The sequence below is a fragment of the Stigmatopora argus genome, chromosome 22 (assembly GCF_051989625.1).
Source record: "Stigmatopora argus isolate UIUO_Sarg chromosome 22, RoL_Sarg_1.0, whole genome shotgun sequence".
Classification (NCBI taxonomy): domain Eukaryota; kingdom Metazoa; phylum Chordata; class Actinopteri; order Syngnathiformes; family Syngnathidae; genus Stigmatopora; species Stigmatopora argus.
In genome coordinates this window covers 8,088,754-8,111,899 of record NC_135408.1, presented here as the reverse complement: position 1 = coordinate 8,111,899, position 23,146 = coordinate 8,088,754, and the positions used below count along the sequence as shown (strand labels likewise).

At 41.4% G+C, this 23,146-nt stretch overlaps 6 protein-coding genes across 8 annotated transcripts; 3 read left to right on the top strand and 3 right to left on the bottom strand.

Annotated features, from left to right (window-relative positions):
- Positions 1-146: 146 nt before the first annotated feature.
- On the bottom strand, positions 147-1,205 carry mia (MIA SH3 domain containing). Its single transcript, XM_077591576.1, has 4 exons — positions 1,013-1,205; positions 819-952; positions 569-679; positions 147-491 (listed from the first exon to the last, which is right to left on the bottom strand). The coding sequence occupies exons 1-4, from the start codon at positions 1,128-1,130 to the stop codon at positions 468-470; spliced, it is 387 nt and encodes a 128-aa protein (XP_077447702.1). The 5' UTR covers positions 1,131-1,205; the 3' UTR covers positions 147-467.
- Positions 1,206-1,560: 355 nt separating this feature from the next.
- On the top strand, positions 1,561-6,007 carry bicdl2 (BICD family like cargo adaptor 2). 3 transcript variants are annotated; one of them, XM_077591570.1, is made up of 10 exons: positions 1,561-1,661; positions 2,342-2,765; positions 3,284-3,499; positions 3,663-3,779; positions 4,242-4,388; positions 4,588-4,734; positions 4,991-5,065; positions 5,321-5,403; positions 5,478-5,592; positions 5,684-6,007. In XM_077591570.1, the coding sequence occupies exons 2-10, from the start codon at positions 2,520-2,522 to the stop codon at positions 5,852-5,854; spliced, it is 1,317 nt and encodes a 438-aa protein (XP_077447696.1). In that variant the 5' UTR covers positions 1,561-1,661; positions 2,342-2,519; the 3' UTR covers positions 5,855-6,007. The 3 variants fall into 3 exon arrangements, with proteins under 3 accessions (XP_077447696.1, XP_077447699.1, XP_077447698.1); XM_077591572.1 differs by lacking the exon at positions 1,561-1,661 and adding an exon at positions 2,153-2,261; XM_077591573.1 differs by lacking the exon at positions 4,588-4,734.
- On the bottom strand, positions 5,624-9,888 carry LOC144067712 (mitochondrial import receptor subunit TOM40B). Its single transcript, XM_077591574.1, has 10 exons — positions 9,765-9,888; positions 9,171-9,368; positions 9,026-9,093; positions 8,837-8,929; positions 8,653-8,754; positions 7,844-7,949; positions 7,634-7,756; positions 7,463-7,539; positions 7,286-7,388; positions 5,624-7,212 (listed from the first exon to the last, which is right to left on the bottom strand). The coding sequence occupies exons 2-10, from the start codon at positions 9,352-9,354 to the stop codon at positions 7,070-7,072; spliced, it is 999 nt and encodes a 332-aa protein (XP_077447700.1). The 5' UTR covers positions 9,355-9,368; positions 9,765-9,888; the 3' UTR covers positions 5,624-7,069.
- A 198-nt stretch (positions 9,889-10,086) lies between these two features.
- Positions 10,087-13,297, top strand: fdxacb1 (ferredoxin-fold anticodon binding domain containing 1). The gene is made up of 5 exons (XM_077592407.1): positions 10,087-10,501; positions 10,575-10,731; positions 10,984-11,187; positions 11,272-11,430; positions 11,803-13,297. Exons 1-5 carry the CDS (start codon positions 10,324-10,326, stop codon positions 12,974-12,976), a joined length of 1,872 nt encoding a protein of 623 aa, XP_077448533.1. The 5' UTR covers positions 10,087-10,323; the 3' UTR covers positions 12,977-13,297.
- A 314-nt stretch (positions 13,298-13,611) lies between these two features.
- alg9 (ALG9 alpha-1,2-mannosyltransferase) lies at positions 13,612-18,426 on the top strand. Its single transcript, XM_077593087.1, has 15 exons — positions 13,612-13,787; positions 14,465-14,600; positions 14,880-15,014; positions 15,086-15,156; positions 15,290-15,378; positions 15,459-15,594; positions 15,658-15,745; positions 15,829-15,934; positions 16,305-16,427; positions 16,500-16,654; positions 16,723-16,852; positions 16,933-17,080; positions 17,421-17,550; positions 17,625-17,755; positions 17,882-18,426. The coding sequence occupies exons 1-15, from the start codon at positions 13,648-13,650 to the stop codon at positions 18,003-18,005; spliced, it is 1,842 nt and encodes a 613-aa protein (XP_077449213.1). The 5' UTR covers positions 13,612-13,647; the 3' UTR covers positions 18,006-18,426.
- Positions 18,427-18,596: 170 nt separating this feature from the next.
- Positions 18,597-21,702, bottom strand: layna (layilin a). The gene is made up of 6 exons (XM_077592582.1): positions 21,637-21,702; positions 20,797-20,954; positions 20,683-20,724; positions 20,560-20,619; positions 20,377-20,473; positions 18,597-20,109 (listed from the first exon to the last, which is right to left on the bottom strand). Exons 2-6 carry the CDS (start codon positions 20,903-20,905, stop codon positions 19,413-19,415), a joined length of 1,005 nt encoding a protein of 334 aa, XP_077448708.1. The 5' UTR covers positions 20,906-20,954; positions 21,637-21,702; the 3' UTR covers positions 18,597-19,412.
- Between the last annotated feature and the right edge of the window lie 1,444 nt (positions 21,703-23,146).

Below are 23,146 nucleotides of genomic sequence, written 5' to 3'. Positions count from 1 at the left end.
CCCAGTGTATTAACACATAATACATAGAATAAATGTTGAGGGGAAAAACAAACATGTGGGTTTGTTTATGCTTACAAAGGCCAAGCTCTTATTTTTTTAATGGTAGAGTCATTGATTTAAATGTAAACACACAAGAGCTATAGGACTGATTTTAAAAAGTGATGTTTATTTTCAGTTCTCTTAAAGAACATAGTCTTATTCATTGGTGTAGAAATTAAATTTAAACTGCGGTTTTTCATGCCTTTAAGAAAATGTTTGAATAACGTGTTGAAAAGTGCTATGTTAGAAAAGCAAGCATTATCTACTGCTCGTCAACGGAAAAAAGTTCTGCTTTGTGCGACAGTTCTTAATACGATTCTACGAAATGCAAACTTTGTATTGGATTCTGCTGATGGCCTAGTAAAGTGGCTGCTGCAAAAAGGAATGTAAACGGCAAAAACGTGTTTTCCTCCTTGATGGAACCCATTTCAGTTACAGTAAAAGTCCCATTTCTGAAATCAGAAAGGAAAATAGAAAATAAGAACCACCATCAACCACGTAGTTGTGTAGCGTATGTGTGTTCACCCACAGTTGTTTTCACTTCGGTGTTAGCCGGTTCCAGAGCCTGAACCTCTTCCACAACAGAGCTGGGAAAGTGACCAATCCGAGCTTCCTGTCCCCCATAATAGGAATCCTGAACCTGGAAGTATGGGACAGGTGATATTTCAAGCATGAAAATTCATTGGATTACTATTATATTATTATTACCTGCACATTACACCCAACTTGGACTAAACAGTATTACCACACTAACTATTAAAAACACAAAATCTACTCACACTGCCTGCCCAGAAGAGGTTGCCAGTGTCCTGAAGCATGGCATAGACATAAACAAGTTGCCCCTGTCTGATGGAGATGAACCTGCAGTCTCCTGGGCTGTAATCCTGCACGGCGCGAGCAATCAGGATAGCATCTGTGCAGAAATGGAAAAATCAGTCACAGGAAGACTTGACTCAAAACAGTGGGTACCTACAGCTACATTCCGAGTCAGCACAGCGTTTTCTAGCCGAAAGTTTAGGCATCTGTCTTCCAGCATCCGTGCATGGCAACAAAAGCCAAAGTGAGAGTAACAGAAAGAATTTGCAAGGCATGTTTGCACCCACTATGGCCTCCTCCTTGTGAGCTTTATCCTTTAGTGGGAGATGTTATGATGCCGCCCACTATTTGTACTGCCTCCATCGCGTGCCCTTGCTGAAGAACGACTTACACAGAAGTCCTTTGAAAAGCTTTCAAGTAGGTAAACAGGAAGGGTGAGGGGGTGTTGTGGATGGGGGGACGTGCAGATTTGACAAACTGTTGCTTGTTTTCTGACCTCCACCCGCCCTCATGTTTGTGCCAAACTGGTCCAGGGGGCTCACACTAGAGTGAGTATTTCTTTGAGGCCAGCCTTGGGTTCGTTTCATCTTTGTTCATCCACTAGATGTCAGACTTTCTGGACATCTTTTGCTGCTTTCTTCCTGATTCTTCCCCACCTCTTTTCCAAGAGGTGGAGCTTCTACCTGTATTTACATACGTGCACTGCACTGCCAAGGGAACCAGCACAACCTCTCCTATGCAAACACACACTCACCAAACAGGAAGACTATTATTCTTTGGCTTGAGTCGCCAGTGAGCACGCTCAGGTAAGGCTGATTTTTGGCTCTCTAAGTTCAATTGAAGGATAGTGTGACTGACATTAGACTATTTTTGTCCATCTATTAGAATTACAATGAGAAATATGGCAATATTAAGGATTATTGTGGTTCCAATCAGAGAAAACTGGGAATAAGGAACAGGCTGCATGGTTAGAGTGATAAAAATTAAACACAAGTTCCTCAAATAAAGTTTTGATTGACTTGCTCCTTTATTTTTGTGTTTTTCAATATAGTAGTGAGTGGTTTATATGAATATTTTGCCTGCTTTACAATCCCAAACAAAGAAGGAAAACATGACAAACTCTTCATTCATAACACTCACGTTGGATAATATCGCGTGCCAAAAAGGCAAATTCACGCTTTGTTATCAGAAACTTTATCTTTGAAAGTCAATGCGATGAAATTGTCTCAATCAGATTAGCAAGGATTGAGTAAAGGTTTATTTTGTGGAAACTTTTGTTGACCTATTAGGCGGAAAAATGGGAATTCTGCGAGTGGATCAAAACAATGACTGCAGTATTAGTGGATGTGGAATTTCGGTCAGAACGTGACAAAAGCGACTCTCAGACAAAGGAGAATAGAGATTAGGTGACTAGAAAACAGCCAGAGGGAACCTTTATGTCTTCTGCCCTATATTTATAGTTGGACTGTGTTCTTGTCCCTAACAGGACAAGACTTGGGAATAACACCAGCGTCAGGACATTCTGGTTCTCAGTAGAGAGCAATTCACCACGACTAATTGAATAACGAACAAATCACTGCTGTGAAGGACTTTTGGGGGGTTTGCCCACCTACCTGTCATTCCTAGGACAATGTTCTCCGGCTGACGCCTTCAAACTCGATATCATGCTCAGCCCGAGGAAGAACAGTGTCCCTTCTCCCAGCCTGGAGGACTCTTTTTTCCCCCTCTCGTCGTCCTCCTCGATCTCGCTCTCCTTCGCCCTTCCAACGGTGACTTCAGATCCCAGGAGCATCGACAGCAGGGGGGACATAGAGACGGACTTGATTCTGGCCGCAGAGCTAGGACAGGCTCTACTGGAGAAGAATGAGGAATTGGCCGCAGCTCTGGAGGAGAAAGAAAGAGAAGTGGAGGTAAATGTATTATTCGATATACAGTCTGTGGTTTTCACCCAAGTGTAGCTTTTGGTTCAAAACATTCAAGTGCTTTTATTCACTTGAAGATTTTCAAAAGTTGCTGAACGTACCAACCTTGTGAGTAGCTACCAGGAAGCAAAATATTAAAACACCGCAAAGTATCAAGTAGTGCAGCTATGTAACCGCAGCAAATCTTTAACACGCTGAAAAACACTGTTAACAAATATCCCTCTAATCAAAACGGCACAATATTTTCATTAAAATGCCCCTATTTTAAACAGCTCTGTATTAAACTACATCAAATTGGTGGAATTAATGCATTGGTACATGAGTATCTCAAATTGGAAACAAGAACAATAATGACAAGAAACCATAAATGTTCATTTTCCCACCCACCCACTAAAATGATGGATTAATATATATCTATGATTACTACAGTCAATTTAGTTTTGATGCATAAATATTGCCAAAAAATCCATGTCATTGAAATGTAAGTGTTGCATTGAATATTTCAGATGTTACAGCAACAGAAGCACGTTATACAAAGAAGAATGGAGATGAACGAACTGGCGTCTGGACAGAAAGAAGCCGAACTGAATGGAGATTTGGCCGCTTTGCGATCCGAATTAGACCGCCATCATTCTCAGGGGCGGGACCGGCGTAGAGATGAGAGTGAACAACTAACCCAGTTATCCAATCATAACCAACGCTTAGTGGAACAGCTATCGGAGGTGTGTTTCACATCACCACCCATCGAGCGGGTTTTAACACTCCGGTCTTGACGATGCACTCATAGCACCAGAGGAGGCGGAAGGAAATTCAAAGCAAAAGCAATGTCGAGGAACTGGTTTTTGGAGTTGTCAACTTTTCCACTTTGGTACCGTACCTTTGTAGGCTGTGACGCTGGAACATTCCTTGAGGACTGAGATTCGCACGCTGAGAGAAGAGATGGACGACTCCTCCTTTAGTCGGAGTATCAGCTCCACGCAATTAGAAAACACTCTAGCCGAGGTATAAATATCACTGGCACACCTTTATAAGCATGTTATGTAAAGTCTCCTCTTTAGAAAGAAGGACAAAAGTCTTGAGTACTGCTTTCCCCACAAAGTCCCCGGTGGAAAGTGTTTTAAAACTTTCAAATAGTTTTCAGTTTACGAAAATGACACCCCTTTATGGAGAAATTGTGATGGTAGTTTTGCTGTTGGGTGATTCTATATATGATATAATATAATGTATATACGGCTGTCAATGGCATTGAGTGGTATGGCTATAAATGTTGTGAGTCCTATGTACTGTCAATAGCACCCCGAAAGATAGTACAGTACTTGTTTGTGGGTTAATATTCAATTTGAATGGAATGCCAATGGGGAGAACAAAAATATTATATATAGAAATCAACAGTAGTTTAATAAAAATAAAAAAACAGTATGAAACACTACCTGTTAATTCATGCTGTAACTTTTCACTCTACAGAGCCGAGTTTTGAAGGGGCGCCTTTGTCACATGGAAGCCCAGCTGAAGGCTTCCCAGGAAGACAGCGACAGGCTACGCTCTGAGCGGGACGTCATGAGGGACAGAGTGTCCGAGCTGCAGGTGCAACTGAAGGAAAAAGAGTCAGAGGTAAATGGCCGGCCTGAGACAATGGGTGCTCAAATTGTAGCCATTGGGTGGTCTTTGTCTTCACTCATCCCCCTCACTAATAACGGGGTACTAACACACAAAGTCGACCATTGTACTGGTAGACCTCGGAGTGTAATATGTCACTCACTGTGTGTGTGTGTGTGTGTGTGTGTGTGTGTGTGTGTGTGTGTTTGTGTAGCTAGAGCAGGAACAAGGGGTGGTGTTTGAGTTGCGTACCATAAATCGCTCTCTGCAGCAAAATGCCCTGAGCCTGGGAGAAGAGAGCACCCTGGACATTACGCACACACAACCTCTATCGCTGCTTAGTGAAATTCAGCAATCTCAGGTACATAAAGTGGACGCACACACATACACAAAAAGCTCACATTTCTATTTTTTTCTGCGTATTAACCACTAATAAGCAATTGCGCTTTTGCTGAATTTTGAATGCATTGACCAATGTACACCTAAACCGCCTAATATTTTGTCGCATCTATGAAATATGTATGCCCATCTATGGAGGTGTATTTATGCCTTTATTGTTGAATCAAAAAAAGTTGCAATTAGGACCTAAATCTACCCCTCTTCCCTATAATCTACAGGCCAAAGATGCACTACTATCCCACTCGGTGGCATTACAAGCAAGAGATGATGAGATAGCAGCACTGAAAGAGGAGGTTTGTAAAAACTTCGCTTATCCGCCCTCTTAGCATAAATAGGACTATGACAAACTAAAAATAGACTACACTCAAACACATTCCATTAACAACAATAATAGTGATTTGCAACCACCGTGCTGCAATGTATATTAGTATATGTCAAATTGCCTTTTTAATCAAGCTCCCATACGCAAATGAGCAAGAAGAGAGTGTCCTTTTCAATGTGTTGTTATTATCTCGCATGACTGATGTTTGATATCCACCCCGTCTCAGGTGCAATCCCAACGAGTAGAACTGGAATCACTGAGAGAGGAAATCAAGCCATTTCAAAACAGACCAGGAGCGCCAAGTTATAGGTAACAACGCTACACACCATGTTGCTAAAAATATCCTACTTGATAATTATCATGGTGAACTCACCTATTTCCAGTTCGCTCGAGTGTGAGTTTGCCACGGTGCGGCAGGAGAAGGAATTATTGACGAAACAGCTTCTCAACACCATCCAACACAAAGTGGCGCTCTCCCAAGAGCTTGACGCTTGGCAGGTATGCCTAAAATAGACTGAAATATAAACAGTCAGTGGGCAGCACAATGCCACAAAAAGTTGGATATTAAGTCTGACATTTTGTCTGGCAGGAGGATATGCGCTTGGTGATCAATCAACAGGTGCTGCAGAAGGAGGAGGACAGACTAAAGGCAGTTGAACAAGAGCGAAGGAGCTCAGGAGGACTCCAGAGAAGCAAATCTCTCAAATTGAAAGGCGAAGGAGGAAGAGGATTTTTCTCATCTCTTTTTAAAGACAAATAACACATAATGAGATAGAAACATCCACGTTGAACTGATCAGAAATAGCATTTTCTAACATAAGCAAGTGTACAGTTTATATAAATATTGTATTTATGAATGTACAGCAAAGACATTTATACGGCTTTCTATTAAAATATTATTTGGGATCCCTTGTTTTAGGTTGGTGGCATTGTTTCACAGGCTTCAACAACGTAACCATTTGTCTGTTTTATAGGTAGATTTAAATTTCTAATTAAAATGAAATGAACATTTCTTTTAATGTCAACAGTGAACACATTAAGACGTTTGAATAAGAAATCGTTTTCACGCAATTTGAATCCACTTTTCAAATCAGATATAAAAAGATAATACTACAACTGTAAAAAAAAACATCCTTTGACAAAAAATAGCAGTATTATTGATTTAAATATATATATTTTTTGCAGTGACTACGCCTTGGTGAATTCTTCATAAAGCTCTAGTTTTGGATGTAAGTGCAGATGTCTTGTCCTGTGCACTGATTGCTAGAAAAATTAAACGATGATATACAATAGAAATAAAAGCGTTTAATAATCCAATTTAAAAATATACACACCTTTACACATGGCTTTGTTAATAGGATAAATAACACAACGAATACATAAATAATGATCAGATCATGCAATAGTGCATGAAAAGAAAAGTACTGTACAAACCTCCTGTATAATTCATCACTTGGTCCTCACATATATCCCTTTGGATCGATTTTTCCCATTTTTCCAACATACAGTATATTGATTTCAAAATCCACAAACATTTTTATTGCTGTTTGTGTTTTTGGGATTTTTGCACAAATGCCCAAAAAGTAGCAGCTGCTTAACTAATTGTGTTTGACCTTGTTGTTGCTAATACAAAACTGATTTTTTATATAGATATGGTTGTGTTATTAAATCAGAATTCTGCTGCACACATTAAGAGAATAAATAAATAATAAATAGCATTAGTATTTCTGCTTAACTGGAGAGCAAAAAAATACAAAATAAATAATCCCCCTTGGTTTCAGAGGTAGATTGAAAGAGGGTGCATTGATTTGAGGAACTGTTCTGCAATTGAAGACCATAATAGGGTGCTCTTTTTCACAGTTGACTCAACGAAAAGGATTGAATCAAGACTGAGTCCCTGAAGCAGTTTCTGGGACTCCCCCCTCAACATTACAGTTGTCAATGTCAGATGTCATTCCAGCATTAAAAAAGAAGACTAATGTCCCACATTGACACCCAGACCTACTTGGAGTTTGTCACCACGGTGGTTGACAAAGGCACCCAAAATTAGAGTGGCAGGGAGTGGGCTTAATCGCTTCTCCAGCACTCCACCAATGATGCAGCGACTGTTTATCATACCTGCAAGAAAATGGCAGGAACAATCTTAAAAAATTCTCGTGGCAATCAAAACAAGTCTGATTAAAAGTCATACCTCGAAAGACCATGTTAGCCTCTGGTAGTTCCATCTGGTATCCAAATGATGTTGTCGTCTCCTGAGTTCTGGTACTGGCTTCAAATTCCACCCCAACTTGGATCTAGTAGCCCACAGATCACATCCATGCATTAGTAATGAAACCTAAATGAACTGATGTCCTGGTAGATCCAATACCTGCTTGTTGGCTCGGTGATAGTAGCTAGCATGGGCTCCTCCTTTCCCAGCGTTCAGTGTCGCCACCCAATTTGGTCCTGAACACAAAGAGGGACAGAAAGTTCTGTGAGATCCTTCAACGGTTGAATCAATATCACGGCTACATTTACTTAATTCACAAGGAAATCCCACTTGAATACTGTCCAGCCAGTGTGAGTATTCCACCCTCTTCTGCTCTGCCTCGGTGGTAGACCAGCTCACCTCCTAATACCAGATTAGAGGACACACTTTGTAGAAAGTGAGCCACTAGAATAACTGTGTGGGGAAAGGACACACAATGTTGAGACACAATGTAGCTCTCAAGTTGGAGGACAGTGACCCCGGCTGACATTGCAAGTGTACCTGATTCTCTAAGAACATCCGGATTAGCCACGGTGACAGCAGCAGTGAAGTCACTCCCCCTGTACTCTGTTTCAAACTGCCACGTTACAAACTGGGACTGCTGGGTCTAAATCAAAATAAAAAATGTGGTATCATTAAAAAACAAAAATTTCGTTTTACAGGAGAGACTACAGAATTCTGTATTTTTGGACTACAACCGCAATTGAAATGACTTTTTGTGTTAAAATTATAAATTGAAGGTCTTACTACAGCAGGCGACTTTAAAATGAGAGCAAATTATATTTTGGACACAAATTAATTTTAAAAAATGACAGAAAAAATAATGAAATTGGATGCTATTTATTCTTCCTTTCTCAGCTGCCAAGGCCTCACCCACTCAAAAAGAATTCCAAACGGAACATGTCACACCCAGAATAAGTTGCATATATTGCGTTCAGCAATACCGTGTGACTGAACCATTGTTCTGTCCACATGTATTAGCTTGGACACCAAACTTCAATTAAATTACGGTTATATTTTCATAGATTAGGCACACCTGATTATTTTAGGGCGGATTTGTTCCGCATTTGTCATTTAACACTGTACTTATTGTTTAATTTGACTTATTAGTGGTTGTATTGTTTTGATGAAGGATCAATTTCTTTTTGGAGCTTGTTACCGTTACACTATAATACAGTTACCCTACAACAAAATAGTTTTTAGGTCAATCAACACAACCACAATTCATACGTAAGAAGATATGAATTCTGTAGTGCATTGTCAATTTGGGGAAAACAGATAATATTTTAAAAATATGGTCTTTTTTTTACCTGAAAGACCGATCTGGCTCGTACACGTTCAGTCAGATGCAGCAAAGCATGAGCATTTAGACTGCCCGAGGAATCCATCTCACCGATCAGTGCGGGAGCATCCTGGAGGTTGATAAAGCATCAATATACAACTTGTGTGTATCTCTACAACACATACACACTCACAATTGTGACTAATGTTTACTTTGTCTTTGCTGTAATCATCAGACTGCAGGTGCTCCACATGAAATCGATAGTATGAAGGACTGACAGCACTGAGGTGGAGGGTGTGACTAACCTGAAGACAAACATATCCATGGTTGTATTACTACATTACTACATTCTATCTACATCTGAGCAAAATTCCAATTCAATGAAAAGTGGCGAGCATCACCTTAAAGAAGCTGCTTAGAGTTTTATTGACAATCATCTTGACTCCCTCAATCTGTTGAGGAAACACATCTGGGAGGAGGAGAAAAATACGGATGAGGGTAAGCGAGATGGAAAATGGATGAATGAAAATTGCATGTTAAGCAAACCTTTGCAACTTCTGTGAAGGGAGTGAAAACTGCCTGGGTTAGGTAGACGTCCATCTCTCCTCTCCCAGCGTGGTGGGGTGTACCAATGAGCAGGATGCGCATCCCACCGCGAAAGAGGGGGGTCTGTAGAAAAAGGCCAGTTCTGATGGCCCGCACCGGGAGACAAAGCCAGAACACTGCCCATGGGGGCTGCAAGACCTTTTGGAAGAAAACAGTCTTTCAAAATGGCGCACAACCATCACGTTTGAATTAACCAGGTGCACATCGCATCATAAAAATGAGTTGCATTAAAATGACCCCCTAAACCTAAAGTGATGTGGATTCATCATTTTATGTTAAGTGCAGGTTAGGAAAAAGCGCAAACAAACATGACCACAATAAGCTCCGTCCAATATTGATTAGTGCAAATGCTTTCTGAAAATCAGCGTATTGACAGATATAATAACAAAAGAGTATCATTAATTGGAAGCACACATGGAAGATGCTGTACTCGGGTGCACCTGACACGGCATGTTAGCTTGTATGACCTTAGCATCAACAAAAGTGGGCGCTTGTGCATCTTTTTTTTGATAGTAACGTTCCGGATTTTTATACCTTAAATTCCAGGGAGAAATCGGGAACGATTCATTGGAAAACCAAACAAAATTTGGCTGAGAACGAAGATTTTTTTAGGAGTGGGATGAAGGAACTGATCCTCCAGCTGTTGTGTGTCACTGGATAAAATGTCCCTTGAAAAAAATGACCGCTGCACCCTCATCTGTGAGCTGCATTTGAAATTTTAAAATGTTTTTAATTTATTTAAAAACATAAATATAACGTGTTTATGTTAGTGTTTAATTACTGTCTGAAATTATTATTTTTACATTAAGAAATTAAAATAACATGTCTTGTTTCTTACCGGACAACAATAGTCGTAACGTGATAAGAACGAAGGCTTTGGATGAGAAGATTAATCACGATCTTCCGAGAGATCAAGTACCGTAAATCTCGATAAGTTTAAGCTTTTTTCCCTATCTGACGGGTAAACTTAACGATCAACCGAATTTCTAAAACAGCCAAGCTCCCACGCGGGTATCCTTTGCGATAAGAAGATAATTACTTTTAGAAAGCTGCAAAATCCTTTTTTCTGGAGAGGGCAGTGAACTATCAATTTATGATCATGTCGCGTTCACAATCGGTCTTGCTGGTGGGAGAAGGGAACTTCTCGTTTTCTGCTGCTTTGTGTCACTTTTCACCAGAGGTGAGCGTCACTGCCACTTGTCTACAGCCGCAGGAGGAGGCAATGCGGCAGGAAGGCTCATTCAATAACACGCAGAGCATCAAGGACTCAGGTAAGCATTGTTTTTGTTGCTCTTAAATAGCTCCTGTGCTGTTGCCTATGCCACATTTGCTTTTATGTTGCAGGTGGAAGAGTGATTTTTGAGGTAGACTGCACAAAGCTGGAGGAATGTGCATCCCTCAGAGGGCATGTGTTTGATTGTGTGGTCTTTAACTTTCCTCACTGTGGGAGAAAGAGCGGTGTTAAAAAGAACAGGCAACTTCTCAAGGACTTCTTTCTCAGGTAAAAAATTGCTTCTTTATTGCGTTGTGGATTTGCAGTGCAGAGTAGACACCGTTATACAAATAATTGGAAGGCTTGATAGTGATGGAGCAATAGATTCATTATTTCTTTTTAGATTAAATGATGTGCAGTGAAATATTGTTTTGTAGACAATCCTGCCCCCCCCCCCCCAAAATCACAAAATCACAAAATAATGTTGCCAAGAAATGACCAGACATCCCTAATTTAAACCTTTGCGTCCTTCCTTGGCAGTTGCACTCAAGTGTTAGCTGAAAACGGAGAGGTTCACGTTTCCCTGTGCAATGGGCAAGGCGGCACGCCCGCCGACCAGCCCAGGCGAGAGCGGCACAACAGCTGGCAGGTGGTTGCCATGGCAGCAGAGGCAAACCTCATCCTTAGTGATGTCCGCCCTTTTGAGAGTGAGAAATACCAGGCCTACAAGTGCACGGGATACAGGTAAGATATAAAGGTGAGTGTTCAATAAAAACATGTTCTTTTCATGTGGGATTGGAAAGTAGGTTTAACATTTTATTTCCACAGGAGCCAGGATAAAGGCTTCCATTTGGAGAATGCTTTGCTCCACGTGTTTACTCGCAGCGTCCCCTTCAGCTGCCCTCGAGTCTTAAAAGTGGAAGAAACTGTGGAAGAAGAGACGATCCAGTACAGCATTCCTGCAGAGCTCAGCGATTACATGTTTCGGTATTATGACCTCAATAACCAGTTTTGGGTGATTTCTTTCAGAAACAAATAACAAATATTATATGTTAAAGTAATAATGGTACAATGGGCATATTAACAGTTTTTCGATAACTATAGCCTATATAACAATCTTGCAGCTGTCAGAGTGGAAAAAAATAATAATACAGCCCAACAATTTAAAAAATGTGTGACATCATCCAGAAAATACGTTACATACAATGTACTTTTATTAAACAACTTGATTGCTAGATAATGACACGAGAAACTGTCTGTTAAATATTGGATGTATAATAGCACTATTTTGAATGTACTATCATTGTTAGGAATCGAAACTACCATTCAAGTTGTTTACTATGTTTTGTGTGTTCTCAGGGGCTTTCTCACCTCCGATTCTGTCCATCCTGTCAAATTGGTGCAAGATTTTATTCTTGAAAGACTACGAGAAAAGTGGCCGGTTGCCATGGTGACAGAGACTCTCCCTCTCCTCCTCACAACCAAACAATTGCAGTTATGCTGCTCCGACATCGACCCTACGCTTGTGTATCTGATTCACGCGTGTCAGAAAGAGATGAGCACAGAGGCTTGTAGTAACACTACCGAGGAGTTGAAAGATCAGGATAGTTTGAGTGCAAAGCCAGCAAAAAATGTCATGAATTGTAAGGGAGTCGAAGCAATGAGGTCTTTATGCTCCTCTGATGTTGACCTTGAGGAGGAAACTGCTCTTTATATATTGCGCCCCTCACTAAGCACCCAAATAGAAGTCGCTAAAAAAGCAGAGTGGACTAATAGGGAGGAAGAAATGGAAAATAAGTATATGAAGGGAATCGAAGCGGAGAATAATGGCAACTGGAAGACAAACTTACTTGGTATCAGTGGTCTTGTGTTCCAAAACATACCGGTTAACCACTGGGGTCTGCCGGCATTTCACGAGCTCCTGTTAACCGGTCTTCTTCCTAAAAAGTACGAGCCACTAAAAGTTCTGGAACAAAGTTTGGGACATCTACTCGCTCCTTACGGCATCTCCATCGTTACCAAGCAGGAAGGTCTACACCTGACGGCGCAGCCCATGGGTTTAATCGGCAAAGTGCTCCCAAGTAGCACAAGTGACGTCAGCCTCCTCAATGTGACTGTGACTTTAAATTTGGACCTCCTGGCCGTCCTCATGTTCTCAATTCCAGACTGGCGTCTGCTCTGGTCGCCCGACCCACGCTTCTCGCAACAGTTTGTGCTCCGTCCGACTCCGGGGACACCCTTCACCACGTACTCTCTCTTCCCCGAGCTCTACAGTTTCGACATCAGCTTTTGGACGGGCTCGGCGTCGGAGAACCAGAAGTTCCACACCTTGGTCCGAGAGGCCTCCTGCGGGACGGTGGAGCATATTAAACTCATAGATAAGTTCTCACATCCCGATTTGAGCCAGACCAGCTATTGTTACAGGCTAATTTATCACTCTCACACACACGCATTGTCACATAGCCAAGCCCTCCAGTTTCACAAACGTTTGGAGACATTACTGTCCTCTTCCTTGAATTTCATTATCAGGTAACACTTAGAATCCTTCACTTTCACTAAAAGTGGTTTTATATTTTAGAGACGTTCCATTTAATAATCTAGGTGTTGCAGAGAGAATTAAAAAAGTACACCAATGCCACAGTTTTATAATTCATATATATTTATTAGTCAACATTATTTATTTATTATCTGAGTCAGAGACCAAGTTAAAATGACAGAACAATGTGAAAATGTAGTTTGCATATGGTATGTTTTATCCATAAATTGTAAATTGCTCCACACGAGAAACATGAGGAAGAGCATTATTGTACTATTGTACAGTCATTTGTATACAATAAATGATATTTTAAAGGAATGGATGGTGTGTTGTCTTTGCAATCCACATATGACACTGATATGAAGCATTTTAATAGATTTCTTTGTGTCATGGACAAAGTGCAAAAAGTACATATGCATTTGAAATCATTAAAAAATGATTGGAGATAAATAGAGTGTAAAATTGTATTCTTTTCACTCTTTTTTCATATTGGAGAGTTATTGCTTACGTGTTTCATGATCTAACTTTTATGTTGAATTGAATTGTATGCTTTCATTGCCATTATATTCGATTATACCAAACGGACCAATCAGAGGCTCTCGTCCGTGTCCCGAGCCGAACATTGACGGAAATAAACGAAGGTCGAGTCAGGAGGTTCGTCAGTAAACATGGCGGCCAAGGCGCTTCGCCAGCGAAGCAGGCGAGGAAGCAGACAAGATCCGAATAACGTCACCGTATCCACAGAAGCTCGGACCTCTAAAGAGGAAAAAGCAGGTGATGAAAGTAAAGCCACAGAGATCCGGCAAGAGTGAGTAAAGGGAAGGGGCGAGGGACAGTTGACACGCCGCTGTTGTATTGTGCATCCGCGGGTTGATTACTGACTGACAGCTTGGGATGGGAAGCGGCTGCTTAAATAGCAGTTTCGTGACAAAATATTTGTAATCCTCTCTCTAAACCAGTGGCTCTTAACCTTGTTGGAGCTACCGACGCCACCAGCTTCAAATGCGCATTCATCGAACCCTAACCCAACCCTATATTCTAACTATACACCTAACCCCCTATACCCTAACCCATAAACGTAACTCTAACTCTAACCCTAAATTCTAACTCTAACCCTAAATTCTAACTCTAACCCTAAATTGTAACTCCAACCCTACGTTCTAAACCTAAATACTAACTCTAACCAAAAATATAACTCTAACCCTAACCAAAAATATAACTCTGACCCTAACCAAAAATATAACTCTAACCCTAAATTCTAACTTTAACCCTAACCCTAAATTCTAACCCTAAACCTACATGCTAACCCTAAATTCTAAGTATAAACTCTAACCCTAACCCTTCGAACACTAACCCTAAATTCTAAGGCTTAACCCTAACCCTTCGAACTCTAACCCTAAATTCTAAGGCTAAACCTACATTCTAACTCTAACCCTAAATTCTAAACTAAACTAAGTGTCTACTATGTGTATGTTTATTTTTTAGGTCAATAAGTCGCGGTGGGCAAGTGTGGGCCCCCGAAGGTTCCACCGCATTTAAATGTCTGCTTTCGGCACGCTTCTGTGCAGCGTTGCTTAGCAACATTTCTGACTGCGATGAGACCTTCAACTACTGGGAACCTGTAAGTAATACATCTAATGATGCATAATGATAACTTATTGTGAAAAATGACATTTTTAAATAGCTTATATTTGAATAAGCCCATTGAAATCATTTTTTTTTGTTATTTGCACTTGGACTGACACATAGTATTCATCCCAGCTGACTTCAGGCACCCTGAATTGGTGGGCAGCCAATCGCAGGGCACGAGGAGACGGGCTGCCATTCACGCTCACACGCGACAACGCTTTCACACAAGAGTTTTACGTCTGTAATAGTTGTGATGACTCTTTTCTGACAGATGCACTACCTGCTTTATGGCACAGGGATGCAAACATGGGAATACTCACCGCTGTACGCCATCAGGTCTTACGCTTACTTGTGGCTTCACGCGCTGCCGGCCTGTTTGCACGCCCATGTACTGCAGACGAGCAAGGCAAGCGTTCCTCGGTGTATGATGTCACACTAGAATATGTGCCAGTGGTAACCATTTGCTTTCTCTTGCAGGTCTTGGTATTCTACTTTGTACGCTGTGTCCTCGCTTTCTGTTGCTGTGTCTGTGAGCTTTATTTTTACAAGTGAGTCCCAACATTCATTGATGATTGTTCCTAACTGCAGCAGTTGGAAGTAAAATTTATCTTTCCACTCCATTAAAAACAACAACACTGGGTGTGGAGACTAATAATAACTAATGGCAACTTTTGTGTTTAGGGCCGTTTGTAAGAAATTCGGTTTGCACGTCGGTCGCCTAATGCTGGCTTTTCTGGTCCTGAGCACCGGAATGTTCATCTCTTCTGCAGGTTGTTAGAATTCTTCTAGCTTATGACATTGCTGGAGGATTTTCTTCATCTCATCTTCTTTTCTTTCTTTACTTCTACAGCATTCCTGCCCTCCTCCTTCTGCATGTACACAACACTTGTTACAATGACAGGGTGGTTCCAGGATTCCACGCCGTTAGCCATTATGGGCGTAGCGGCCGGCGCCATCGTTGGCTGGCCCTTCTCCGCCCTGATTGGGTATTCCTATTTACCAAAACAACCAGCAATATATTTTTTAATGACATTTTGATGCATTTGCAGGCTGCCAATTGCATTTGACTTGCTTGTAATGAAGAGGCAGTGGAAGAGTTTTATCACCTGGTCAGCTATTGCTCTGCTGCTACTGCTGGTAAAACAAATGAAAAATAATTATAATAAGCACATTGCCAGTGGGAAATAATGAATAAAAATCTTTTTTTTTTCTTTAATCAGGGTCCTTTAGTGGCAGTGGACTCTTTCTTTTATGGCAAGCTAGTGGTGGCTCCGCTCAATATTCTACTTTATAATGTCTTCACACCACATGGACCTGATCTGTATGGTAATTAACACATATTAGAAATAGATGTGTATATATAGATGTATTTATATATGTTTACATAAGAGCCTGGTGTTAAGTAAGCAGTGGCGTCAGGCCCATTTCTAACTAAGCCACTTTAATTGACCTTGTTTTAACGATGAACATTATAAAAAGCCAGTTTGCCAGATGCAGTATTTATTAGGCATCTAGTGAAAGTATGCACCAAATATAATACCATGTTTGCTTCCAACTGCTATTCATTCTTCCTTCTACACTACAAATATAGGTCTCTCAACAATTGCTATCAGAATAATTACTGTATTTTTTCCAAATGTGCATTTGACATATTTTCTTGCGTGGCCACATTGTTTTGTGTTGGGTTTCTTCACAGGTACAGAGCCGTGGCACTTTTACTTTATGAACGGGGCCCTGAACTTTAACCTCTTGTTTGTTCTGGCCCTCTTTTCCCTGCCCCTCACTGCTCTCATGGAGACCCTTCTGCACAAGTTCAATGGTGAGTCAGTTTGGGGAGATTTTTGTGGGTAAATGATTCCCCTTTAATAGTAGGTCATGTGTTTTTCTGCAGTGCAGAACCTGGGCCGTCCCTACTGGCTGACTCTGTGCCCCATGTACCTTTGGATGTTGATTTTCTTCACCCGACCTCACAAAGAAGAGCGCTTTCTCTTCCCTATTTACCCTCTCATCTGCCTCAACGGCGCCGTGGCCCTCTCGTCCCTACAGGTGGGATTGCATTTTTCACTATTGTATCCGACAAGCAGCTAAGGTCATTGTTTTTTTTCTTCCTGCAGAAATGCTACCACTTCCTGTTCCAGCGCTACCGACTGGAGCATTACACAGTCTCCTCCAATTGGCTGGCACTTAGTGCAGTTGTCGTGTTTGGGGTCGTGTCTCTCTCTCGGTCCGTGGCCCTTTTCAGAGGTGGGCGCGTGTTGTGGCACTTTATCACTCTGCGCGTACTCCCATTTTACTATCTTTCCGCTTTTCCTTCCCTCCCACAGGTTACCACGCCCCTCTCGACCTGTACCCAGAGTTCCTCCGCATCGCCAAGGACACCACTTTACACTCGGTCCCCGAAGGCAGACCGGTTAGCGTTTGTGTGGGCAAGGAATGGTATCGCTTCCCCAGCAGCTTCCTTCTTCCACCCAAGTAAGGAGTCACAAATCTGAGATTGGACCAACTAAATTGTCCAAATGTTCTTCTACATTCTAACAACATCAAGATGGAAATGAGATTAATTACATATATGTTCATTAATAGATAGTGTCCTTTTATTAAATACATCAAACTCAAGCTACTTATATACATGAATAAATAAACTAATGATGTTAAATCTCAAGTCCAACCATGTGAATGCATTCAGTGCTAGATTTTTTATCCGTGACTAAAAATAAAAATCGCTAATTTGTTAATTTTCCTGAACACGTTTTTAAATGGTTACTGAATTGCTGATGAAGAACTGTCAACATTTTCTGTCCCTGATTTCCAGCTGGCAACTACACTTCATCCAAAGTGAGTTCAAAGGTCAACTCCCCAAGCGGTACGCTTCGGGTCCTCAAGCCACCAAGATCATACCTGTAGATATGAATGACCAAAATCTAGAAGAGCCAAGCAGATATGTACGTCATCCCCACCACAGGACGGAATCTATCTCATCAGTTGATGACAAATGTCTAATTTTACCTCTATCCAGGTGGACCTCCGACACTGCCACTACTTGGTAGATCTCGACACAGAAGAAGAAACGCCATTGGAACCACGCTACGCAGCCAATAAGGAAGAGTGGAACGTCATTGCTTATAAGCCTTTTCTCCAAACTTCTAGGTATTTCCCATTCAAATCGCGCATATAGTAGATATGTCTTATTTTGTATAATTGTTTTTTTTTTGCATATATATCTACCATAATTGAGTAAATTAATTGTGTAAAATGAGTCTGTCTGCTTTCTAGGTCCTCGCCATTCTTCAGAGCCTTTTATATCCCGTTCCTATCTGACCATCACACCAGCTTCAGGCGCTACGTCATCCTCAAACCGAGGCGGCAAAAGCAGCCTCGCTCGCGGGGCCATGGCTGACCCCTGAATTCTTTCGCCCAAATAAGACATCCATTCCCCCTTGTCCTGACACAGATGCGTGCGTCCATGTTTTGAAGTGTGTGTCTTAAGAGATGAAGAACCCTTTAAGAACATTGCGTGTGTTTGTGTACGTGTATTCATTTGAAAACCATTCCAGTGGATGCTTAATAGCAAGCAACTTGTTTTTTGGGGGGGTGGAACTGAAGCAGTTCATATTCATGTTTTCCTTCATCCCGGACCTCAAAGTGGTGCCTGGAAGAAAAGCCGTATTTGAATCATGTCGTTAAAATAGTTTCTTAAAGTATTGGGGGTGAGGTGTGAGAATGAATGTATGAGATTAATTTAAGTCTGATGTGTAATAAAAGAATAATGTGACTGTGAACACAATCATTGTTTTTAAATAAAAATAAACGCACGGCCATCTGATTTGTTTATTTCCTTAACAAACATACAAAGCACAGTGGAAATGAAGACATTACACTGCTTTACAAATATTTCAACATTCCTTCATAACATGCTGCGAAATAAATGAGCTACCTCACCAATCACAAGCATTATGAATCAAAATAGACTTTGTCGGACCAAAATTCCTTTTTACTGTGCCACTGTACAATTATACATAAACACAAACAATGCACATTTTTACCCTGTTTAAAGGTACAGCACACATCACTGAGATGTTAACAGTCCATGCAAAAGGCCATTTCACTTTTTTAAAGTCATGGTTTTAAATAAACAAACAAAATGCTTCATGCGAACACTCAGAATGTGCCCTTTATTTCTCTTAAAAGTCTTGGTTATTTGTATTCCTTGTTGGTTTAGGTTCATTTTACAGACGCTTGAGTGTTTTAAGTCATTAACAAACTGCATTTTCTCTGAGAATTGTTCAGTGCATGCAACACCGCCATGATCATACTTAAAACTCATCCTGATTGCCGTAATATCAATTCATAACTCGTGAACTAAAGGTCCAAACAGTGAATCTACTTACTGTAGTTAACATGAACTAATTGGGAATACCTCCCAGTCCGAACGGGTTGAATGTCTATTACCGTTATTGGCACTAATGCGATTATTCACTGCCAGTCCTCTGATTTCAAATGGATTGGATGTCTATTATAGTCAATGTGTCTTATTTATGTAAAATTTAAGGGTTCATATAGAGGAGCAACCATCATCCATCACACCTATGGTTTCTTTAGAGTTCAACTACTAGCATGTTTTCTGAATTGGGGAGGTATCTAACAGAATTTTTTTCATTATTTGAAAATATATATATACATACAGTTAAAAAAAGTCATGTTCAATTACTGTAGATTTGCCCCATTTACATAACCATGTACAACCACACGCAAGCAACTTTTTATCATGAAGTCAACACACTCACACACACAAGTGTACATGATGTCAGTACTTCTCGCTGTCCAGCCAGTGTTGTTCATCCAAGTATCTCCTTCCTCCATTTAGATTCAAGCCACTTTTATAGCCATCCAGCGTGGCCTGGTAGGGTTTCCGGCCTCCGTACGTTCCCAGGATGCTTTGGTAAGAGTCCACTTTGCCATCGTTGCTGTACGTCTGATACAGATCCGCCTTGACGGCTTCCCCCCCGGCCGTCGCTTTGGGCTCATAGAGCTCCCTCTTCGCCGCCAGGATATCATCGAATAACTCGTGATCCCCGTAGGCGCCGCCGCTACCGAAATGCTCACTCTTGGTGGTGCGGCGGCTCAGACTGCGATCGTAAAACAGCCCGGGTCGAGCTAGACCCCCGTCGGCAGGGTCCTTCTTCGGCGGACGGCCTAAGCTGCAGTTGTAGAGGTCCCGCGTCCCCCGGCGGCCCAAGCTGAGGTCGTTGAGGTCAAAGTTGAGGAAGCAACTCTCGGTGCTGGCGAGAGTCACGAAACCGCTCTCGGTGTCACGGCCTCCGAGGTTGTCGTAATCCCCCGTGGGGGTGTCGGGGGACGAGCAGAGAAAGGACGTGTTTTTAGTGTGGGGCCGCGTAGATACCAAGTCGTCGTCTTTTTGGGAGCGAATCATGTTATACACGTCGGTCGGAGACGCGCCGGTTTCCGTCAACGTTACTTCGGACTTCTGCTTTTTCGTCCGTCTGTCGGGAGGAAAACAAACATGCGCTGTGGGAGGAAAAAAATCATTGCTGGAAATAATGAGGTCAATCAGGGTGTTAGACACACATCAATTTAGGATGGCGCCTTGTTTATGCCAATCCAAATGCAGATTAGCTGCTTTGTGATCGATAGAAATGCATTATTGAGGTTCAAATTAAGGACGAATACTTTGTGCGCTCTGCCAGCACGATTTCCATTTTGGATGGGTCCAGTCATTGATTGACAGGTCAAATTTATCGAATCCTCACCTTGCGACGAGCATTTTGAAGCAGCAAACACACGTTACCGTCAGCAGCAGTAGAATGAGTGGAATTGTGGGGATGATAATGTAGATCACATTCATTGCTAAGACAAAATGAGACATAATATGACAATATGTTTCATGAACTAAAAATATTAGTAAGGCTTTTAGGGGGGTACTATTGACTAACCTGTATTTCTCTTTGCACTGTGATCATTCGGATTCCAGGGCACAGATGAGGGGAAAATGTCTATGAGGATAAAACAGCACCATTAAGATCTTTCAAAAAAAACCTAAAAATAATGCATTTTACCTGCGTGTGTCGAGTTAGGAGGTGACGAAACACCTGACTTTTCTGGAGAAAGAAAACAGAAGAAAAAGTGAAGTAAGCAGATTCAAATGCTTCAAATGAGCAAGCCAGTTTGACCTGCTGTGTATTTGCAGATGAAATTGTGCTTGGTTTCACAGTTGTCGTCATTCCACTGGAACATGTAAAGACCACCGAGGCTTGGGGGAGCGGACGGCTGGTGATACATCACCACGCACACCTCATAGCCGCATGATGGCTCATCCCAATGCCAGTTCCTGTACACACACATATACACACACACATGCACACACACGCTGTCTGTCATTCAGCTCTCTTTTATTGAGCTCGCTCGGATAAAACGAATGCAATCCGGTGATAAATCTTTCTCTCTCGGGGGTCGTAATGTCCACTTTTACTGTAATTGTTTAAGAGAGAGCTATTGATCTTATCGAATGGCCATTTTGGAGGCTGTCATTTGGAACTATAGTGCAATACATATCACCCGAGACATAACATAGCGAGAAGTACTATATTTAAAACGAAAAACTGCAATTCCATTAGACTCTGTGCGTGAACGGTAATAGAAATATGAAATTAAATGAAGAGTATTCGTGCTAAGAGCACTATGAAGATGAAATCCGGCCAATCTGATTGGGTGCAATCACAGTTTGCATGACATCATCATAATTGCGTTCTGTGTTGTTTCTGAAAGGACAAACGCATGTTTTTTTAGTCTTAAGCAGAGTTCAATGATTAGCACTGCTAAACATTCTATAACATTAGTCTGAAAAAAGCATTATAAAGCATATAGCTATTCAGTGGTTCCAGGAGAGTATCTAAGTTAAAAAAAACTATAATATTAGGCTATAGATGGAATTATAAGTTGCTTTTTCTCCCAAATTTCACCCTTTTGCAATGGCAATCAAAGAGTTAATATACATCCTAAACCTAACCCACCTAAACGTAGACTTTGTGCCATCCAACCAGCGGTACTGCGACGAGCAATCGCTACTGCCGCTGCTGTCCTCGTCGCCGTGGTTACGCCGGAGCCCGATCCAGAAGTCTCCATCGGTCGGCCTCAAATCGGCGATGAGCTGTTCGATGGTCTTCTGCTCGGACGCCGACTCCACGCTCAGAAGCTGCCCGCCATCCCGACGGCAGGCCAGGTCGGCATCCGCAAAATTCAACCTCCGGCGCAACTCGGAGAAGTAAGCAAGCTTGTAACAAGGCCTGCTGTTTCCCGCCTTGCAAATGCGCTGACCTATCAACAGTGAACACAAGATATTCACAATTTTGACTATAGTTTTTCCAGCTATCGAATATCTTTCTGTCTAACCAACAGATGCTCTTCCACCAAATGGAAGAAGGTACAATGTGTTTTTTCCCCCAAAGTTCAATTTCATACTTGACATTGTAAATAACATTTTGCCTCAGTTAAATTTGGGAAAGTTGTGTGTGCTCATGATGCCACTACAGAATGAAAAAAAATGTGCAAAGGAAATGTAGTACAGTTCATTAAATATCAATTACATGCAACTTAATTTTAAAGTTGATGCTAATGTCTGTACATGTATTAGATGCTATATTCATCACTGTTAATTATATATGTGGCAAGTCCAAAGCTACACTAGTGAAAACAGTGACAGGATAATCGAATATTTTGAAATCCTAACGAGTCTTATCTGATCTCGGATCTCACTTTAGATACATTACAGTTATAAAATACATAGTCAAACTTGTATCTCTGTGACAGAGTTGATAAAAAGTGAACATAATTATTGTTGTTGGTGTACTTTTGACTTGCAAGTGTATCTAAAAGTGTGAATATTATATCCGCTACTTACCTCTGGTTTCGAATGCATCCACTTTTAGGACCCCAGTATCAAGAATGGCGTCAGGCAAGAAGAATCCCATCAAAAAGCGATCCACTAGTAAGTTTTGGCAGTAGCTGCATGAAATTTTTAGGCGTGTAGGACTTACCTGTGATGACGCTGGTGGCTCCTGATGGATTAAAACATAAAATCAAGAGGTGGAATAATGATAAGGCGAGCAGCTCCATGGCTTCTGGTATCTGACTTAAAAATGGAGTTATACTTAGATTGTCATATCAATGTCACACATTGAGCATCTCATCAGCCAACACTTGATAGAGCGACGGGACGCTCCAAAAATGTTCAGATGAAGAAATAAAGAGTCAGGTCCTCCTGTGTGTGTTACAGTTTGTGTGTGTGTATGTGTTAAAGAAGGAGGAGCAGGCGGGAGAGGATGAGAGAGGGGCAGTGCGTGCCAGGGAGGGGGCTGTAATCTGTTAAGAGCAGTCTTAATGATCGTCAGAGGAGGCGGCATTGATCGCAAAGACATCTAATCATGCAAGTGCTTCTCATTGTAAACGCTGACATGAGGCAGATTTCATTCCTGGCTTTATGACTGGTGCTTTAAGGGATTATCATTACAAAAGTGTTACATG